The sequence below is a fragment of the Nicotiana tomentosiformis genome, chromosome 6 (assembly GCF_000390325.3).
Source record: "Nicotiana tomentosiformis chromosome 6, ASM39032v3, whole genome shotgun sequence".
NCBI classification, from domain to species: Eukaryota; Viridiplantae; Streptophyta; class Magnoliopsida; order Solanales; family Solanaceae; genus Nicotiana; species Nicotiana tomentosiformis.
Genome location: NC_090817.1, coordinates 61,420,786 through 61,427,858, shown reverse-complemented (window position 1 = coordinate 61,427,858; position 7,073 = coordinate 61,420,786). Strand labels below are relative to the sequence as shown.

The 7,073-nt window shown below is 44.6% G+C and overlaps 1 protein-coding gene across 1 annotated transcript; it reads right to left on the bottom strand.

The window, feature by feature from the left end:
- Nucleotides 1-3,575: 3,575 nt before the first annotated feature.
- On the bottom strand, nucleotides 3,576-6,197 carry LOC138894077 (uncharacterized). Its single transcript, XM_070178752.1, has 4 exons — nucleotides 6,032-6,197; nucleotides 4,768-5,240; nucleotides 3,922-4,491; nucleotides 3,576-3,596 (listed from the first exon to the last, which is right to left on the bottom strand). The coding sequence occupies exons 1-4, from the start codon at nucleotides 6,195-6,197 to the stop codon at nucleotides 3,576-3,578; spliced, it is 1,230 nt and encodes a 409-aa protein (XP_070034853.1).
- Nucleotides 6,198-7,073: the final 876 nt, after the last annotated feature.

The following is a 7,073-nucleotide window of genomic DNA, read 5'->3' as shown; positions in this document are numbered from 1 at the left end:
CGTCGGATCGAAGTCATAGATTTTTCTCTCTACTCAAAAAGAAAAAGGATTTTGCCTGGACCCCGGAATGCCAACAAGCACTAAATGAATTGAAGCAATACCTATCAAGCCCACCCCTGCTTCACACTCCGAAGACAGATGAGAAACTTTACTTGTACTTGGCGGTATCGAAAATAGCGGTAAGTGGTGGCCTAGTTCGAGAAGAGCAAGGTACACAATTTACCGTTTATTATGCAAGTCGAACCTTAGGTGAAGCAGAAACTAGATATCCACATTTAGAGAAATTGGCACTAGCACTGATAAGCGCCTCTAGAAAGTTAAGACCATACTTTCAATGTCACCCCATATGCATGTTAACCACTTACCCACTTCGTAATATTTTGCACAAACCTGAGTTATCAGGCCGATTGGCAAAATGGGCCGTCGAACTCAGTGGGTACGATATCGAATATCAAACCCGGACGGCCATCAAGTCTCAAATTTTAGTGGATTTTGTGGTTGATTTCACGCCGACCCTCGTACCCGAAGTTGAAAAAGAACTCTTGTTGAAATCGGCTACATCATCGGGGGTATGGACCCTTTTCATGGACGGGGCTTCGAATGTGAAGGGGTCCGGGCTGGGCATCGTTTTAAAACCGCTCACGGGTAACACTATTAGGCAATCTATCAAAACTACTAGGTTGACTAACAATGAGGTCGAGTATGAGGCCCTGATTGCAGGTCTCGAGCTAGCTAAAAGCTTGGGAGCAGAAGTCATTGAAGCGAAGTGTGACTCTTTGCTGGTGGTAAATCAAGTAAACAAAACCTTCGAAGTTTGAGAAGATAGAATGCAAAGGTATTTGGACAAACTGCAGGTAACTTTGCACCGTTTCAAAGAGTGGACCTTACAGTATGTACCTCGAGAACAAAACAGTGAGGCCGATGCACTTGCAAATTTGGGATCATCGGTTGGGGAAGATGAGATCAGCTCGAGGACTGTCGTTCAACTCTCGAGATCCGTGATCGAGGAAGGTCATGCCGAGATAAACTCTACAAGCTTAACCTGGGATTTGAGGAATAAGTATATTGAATACTTGGAGAACGGAAAGCTCCCATCGGACCCTAAAAATTCGAGGGCCCTACGAACCAAAGTTGCTCGGTTCATATTGACTGCAGATGGAACATTATACCGAAGGATATTCGATGGACCATTGGCAGTATACTTAGGACCAAGGGACACCGATTACGTCCTACGTGAGATTCACGAGGGTACTTTTGGAAATCATTCCGGTACCGATTCATTAGTCCAAAAAATAATCAGAGCAGGATATTATTGGATTGATATGAACAAAGATGCAAAGGAGTTTGTTCGAAAATGTGACAAATGTCAAAGGTTTGCATCGATGATCCATCAGCCCGGAGAGCAACTTCACTCAGCCCTATCCCCATGGCCATTCATGAAATGGGAAATGGATATCGTCGGCCCTATGCCATCGGCCCCAGGTAAAGCTAAGTTCATTTTATTTATGACTGACTATTTCTCTAAATGGGTTGAAGCACAGGTGTTCGAGAAAGTAAGAGAGAAAGAGGTTATAGACTTCATCTGGGATCATATCTTATGTCGATTTGGGATACCCGCCGAAATAGTGTATGACAATGGGAAACAATTTATCGGCAGCAAAGTGATGAAATTCCTCGAAGACCATAAGATAAAAAGGATATTATCAACACCGTATCACCCTAGTGGGAATGGACATGCCGAATCGACGAACAAAACAATCATTCAAAATCTAAAGAAAAGGTTTGACGACGCTAAGGGGAAATGGAGAGAAATCCTACTCGAAGTTCTTTGGGCGTATCAAACAACATCAAAGTCCAGTACGGGGGCAACCCTATTCTCCTTAGTATATGGCTCCGAAGCCTTGATTCCAGTCAAAGTCGGAGAACCCAGTGCCAGGTTTCGATATACAACAGAAGAATCAAATCATGAGGATATGAATACTAGCCTAGAATTATTGGATGAAAAACGATAAGCCACTCTCATCTGATTAGCCGCCCAAAAGCAGCGGATCGAAAGATACTATAATCGAAGAACCAATCTTTGTCATTTTAAAATCGGGGACCTAGTGCTAAGGAAAGTCACCCTCAGCACCCGAAATCTGAATGAAGGAAAACTGGGTCCAAACTGGGAAGGACCATATCAGGTACTCGAAAACATCGGTAATGGATCCTACAAGCTCGATATTATGAACGGCAAACAACTACCAAGCAATTGGAACGTGTTGCATCTAAAACGATATTATTGCTAAGGTACGACCCTCCCATGTTCATTTATATTTCGAAATTAACCCTTGTAGGAGTTCGATCAGGAACAAAGATGGATCATTCAACACGAAGCCTTAGGTCTGAAAGCACGTGTTGCACTCTTTTTCCCTTAGACCCGGTTTTATTCCAAATGGATTTTTCGACAAGGTTTTTAATGAGGCAACCATTGATCGTGCTAACTTAGAACAATTCAACAGTATCCGAGGCCTCCTTACAATCAACCTCGAATACTGGGGGGCATTACCCTCAAATACATCAAGTTCGATACAAGAAATTTACTTCACAACAACATGGTTTCGATAGGAAAAATTGTAAGAGCTAAATGGTCAAAATGAACCATGCTCATGTAGTTTGCTCGATCCCTAGTGCAAAACATAAACACATGTATAACGACATAAAGAGAATTTCTTACCGATATCTCAGAATCCATCCTCTATTTTGTGATCTATTTTGCAAACAGGCTTAAGGGCCGATCGGGGACTGCCAATCGAAAAAACAACAAGAACAAGTCCCACTAAGCCTACGGGCTACTCTTATTTCGAGTTCGAGCAATTACTCACTCGACCATTAAGCCTACGGGCTACATTACTTCGAGTTCGAATTATTCACTCGAATACTAAGCCTACGGGCTATATTACTTCGAGTTTGAATCATTCACTTGACTATTAAGATTACTGGCCACATCACTTCGAGTTCGGGAAAGCACTCACTTGACTACTAAGCCTACGGGCTACTCTTATTTCGAGTTCGAGCAATCACTCACTCGACCATTAAGCCTACAGGCTACATTACTTCGAGTTCGAATCATTCACTCGATTACTAAGCCTACGGGCTACTCTTATTTTGAGTTCGAGCGATCACTCACTCAACTATTAATCCTACGGGCTATATTATTTCGAGTTCGAGCAATCACTCACTCGACCATTAAGCCTACGGGCTACTCTTATTTCGAGTTCGAGCAATCACTCACTCGACTATTAAGCCTACGGGCTACATTACTTCGAGTTCGAATCACTCACTCAACTAATAAGCCTACGGGCTATATTACTTCAAGTTCGAGCAATCACTTACTCGACTACTAAGCCTACGGGCTACCTTATTTCGAGTTTGAGCAAGCACTCACTCGGTTACAAAGGCTACAAGGTCCAAATTCGATCGAATTGCCTAAAGCCTTCATAAGGCATGAATGAAACAAAATCTTCACAAGGTAGAGAATAAAACAGAGGCAAGTCGGGAAAAGAAAAGATCTTTATATATATATACAAGAATGATTACAATATCCGAACAGGAACCTACACAAAAAACCAAAATAGAAACTAAGGGCTAAGTTTCTTGGTTATCTACCGGGGCAGTCTCTTCTCCATCGGGCTCCTCCCCGCTCTCGGACCCACTCTTGCTCCTATCATCGCCATCATCATCATCATCACTATCATCATCATCGGAAGCCAAGGCTTCAGCATCGGCTTCGAGCTCTTTAGCCCTTTTTATCTCTTCTGTGAGATCAAAACCTCGAGAATGGATCTCCTCGAGGGTCTCCCTTCGAGATCGGCATTTAGCAAGTTCAGCAACCCAATGTGCTTGAGTATTGGCGGTCCCGACTGCCTCTTTTGCATGTACCTGAGCAGCTTCACCATCGGCCCTATAAACGGCCATGAATGCATCCGCATCGGCCTTTGCCTTTTCGGCGTCAGATTTGGCCTTGGCTAGTTCGGAGGCCAACCGAGCCTCGAGCTCCTCTATTCTTCTTGCTTGAACTGAGCTTTTCTCCTTCATGCTTTGAAATTGGTTTTCAGCCGATGATAATTGGGCTCGAGCAGTTTCTTTTTCTGTGGCAAGATGGTCCATGCCATCTTTCCATCCCAAGGTCTCCGCCCTTATCATATCAACCTCCTCACGTAGCTTCCCAATAACTTCAAGCTTCTGCTGCAGCTGTGAGATCAAAATATTAGCCACCGTTCCAGAATCGAGCCCATAGGTTTTTAAGATTACCATTACTTGCTCGGTCAGGTCGGTTTGGTCTTGTTGAGTCTTGGCCAATTCAACTCGGAGGTCCTTGATTTCTTCTTCCCTTTGTCCAAAGAGGAGTCTAAGGGCATTCCTCTCCTCCGTGACCCATCGGAGGTCGGCCTCATACCGACGCAGCTCAGCTCGAGACCGAGAACATGTTTCTCGATGAACCGCTGCGGCCTACGTAGGAAAGAAGAAAAGAAGTTAGAAAGAATAGCAAACATAAGAGTAATATCAACGAAGAGAGTTAAAGCTTACCCAATTCAGAGCTTGCTGCACTTCGCAGAAAAGGCCCGACACATCACAAGGGCCAGCAACGTCCTCGACCCCAGTAAACAAATCACAGAAGGGGTCCTCCCCTTCATGAGACCGGATCATCTCGAGGGCCCCCAAAGCTTGAGCTTCCCGAATCGCCCCTTCGAAAAAGGCAGGGAGAGTGGGCGAGTCTCCTATTACTATTGCCCCAAGCGACTCACTTGGGGCGTTCTCCTCAGTTCGGAGAGCTACAGGACCGGCCCCTTCTGATGTACCCACCGTTCGTCGACTTCGGTGGGAAGAATCCTCGATCTCTAATGATTCGGGGCCTCTGCCCGAACCTTCCTCCGATATCTCCTCAGCCTGAGGCGGAGCTTTATAAATCACCATCGATTCGGCTGCCTTTGCGGCATTGGTGGTTTTCTTCATTCGGGCTACCAGCACGGACCCATCATTTCCTACTTCTTCTTCGTCTTTATCCCTTAGACGCAGGACTGATTCTACGGTCAAAGGAATGGCATTCTTCCCCGGCTTACGAGCCATCCTCGTCTTCGGTTTTGGATCTTCAGAAGCGGAGGCCCTTTTTCGCTTATTATCCTTCACCGGTTTTGGGATAGAAGCCGGAGCCTCTTCCTCAATGGACGGGGGCCTCAGGACTGCATCTTTGCCCACACCTACGTACAGGAAAATTGATTTAAGTATATGGAAAGCATCTCGTTCGAACTACCAAAGATACGAGAAAGAGGCTTACCATGATTTTTGGCCTCCCATCGGCCCTTTGACAAATCACGCCATGAGCGCTCGGCATATGTGGAGGAAGAAGCCAGATTCCGTACCTAGTTCTTAAGATCGGGAACCGCACCAGGAATCCAAGGAGTCACTGCACCACAGAAAGGGGATATCGGTGAGAAAGAAATGAAGGGGAAAAATAGTAGGACATAACAACAGAATTACACTTACGCTTCATGTTCCACTCATCGGGAAATGACATCTTTTCAGTCGGAATCAGGTCCGAAGTCTTCACTCGAACGAACCTGCCCATCCAGCCTCGATCCCTAGCCTCGTATATACTCGAGAACAGGACCTTAGTAGCCCGGCGCTGAAGTTTTATTAACCCGCCTCGAAAGAGGCGATGACAGTATAATCGAATGAGATGGTCGAGGGTGAAAGGCATCCCCTCGATTTTGTTTACGAAAAAATAGATCAAAATAACGATCCGCCAAAAAGAAGGATGGATCAATGCCTTTCCATCCTTTGATTTGACGGCAGAAATCAATGATAATAGGGTCGAGGGGACCTAACGCGAAAAGGTAAGTATACACACTTAAAAACCCTTTCACGTAAGTGGTAATATCTTCTTCAGGAGATGGAATTATTATTTCTTTATTCTCCCAATTGCAATCTTTCTTTAGCTGTTCGAGGTGCCCCTCATTTATCAAACACATATAACTCGATACTGGCTCACATCGGCCAGGAACCGATGAGCCTTTGTCAACCTTAAAATCGGAGATAAGAACAAACGCTCCAGGCACATACTCCTCAGGCCGTGGCTCCACCGGTATTTTGTCGGCGGCGGGCTGTGAAGAAGAAGCTTTTTCTTTCTGAGGAATGGTTTTTGATGTTTTTGCCATTTTTGGTTTAAAGATCGAAAATAGAAGGAGGTAACAAAGATTTGGTATTTTTTGAGAGAGACTTTGCAGTAAAAGATCACAGATTTATGGATGAACTCAAAAGAAGAACTTGGAAAATTTGGAGATGTAAAAGTGATAAATGGTAAAATGAGGGGCTATTTATAGATTGAGCAATGGCGGTTCAACATCAGCGGTGGCCGACCACCGTCTGACACGCATTAAATACCTTGGAAAACTAAATCGACGGGACAGCTATCACGTGCGTCATGATCGAGCCCGATGTAAACGTCAGCTTATATCTGATCGAGACGTTGGGAAATCATATCGTTTCTCGCCACATTCTTCCCGAGAAACGAGGGGACTATCTGTATACGGTCGAAACTGATTTTGACCTTCGTACATCTGATCGAGTTGGGATCATAATAGACCGAAGAAAGTTTTTATAAAATCGAGATAGATCCGAAGATGGCACAAACGAGCTTCAGATTTCAGGTGCAGGTTAAACACCGAGCTCGAAGTCATTATAGCTCGGGTCCGAATCGAACTATGACGCGAAATGAAGTTGTCGAGCTTATGAGGCAGAGACCGACCAGCACTGACCCCAAACCAATACAAGGCTCCGAATCAGATCGAGCTCAAGTCAAGATCGAGAGCTCGAGTCGATATTGAGCTCGAGTCAATATCGATCTCATAGACAAGAGCCGTTGCAACCGCACTAGAGGAGAGAATCCTAGCAGGAATCATGGAAAAGCTGATTTATCATGGGTCTTCCACTATGTATTTTTAATTATATCTAATGTAGGATCCCTTCACTATAAAGAGGATGGTTATTATTTCTATAAGATCAAGTTTCTTCATACATTGTAACTGAGATAT

Bases quoted from the DNA above. Each gene is read 5' to 3' on its own strand.
- LOC138894077 (XM_070178752.1), bottom strand. From the start codon at position 6,197: ATGGCAAAAACATCAAAAACCATTCCTCAGAAAGAAAAAGCTTCTTCT. The intron at 4,492-4,767 runs GTAATAGGAGAC...TTTCCTACGTAG, and splicing joins GTGAGTCGCTTGGGGCAATA to GCCGCAGCGGTTCATCGAGA. The intron at 3,597-3,921 runs GTACATGCAAAA...TTTTTTGTGTAG, and splicing joins CCGATGGTGAAGCTGCTCAG to GTTCCTGTTCGGATATTGTA.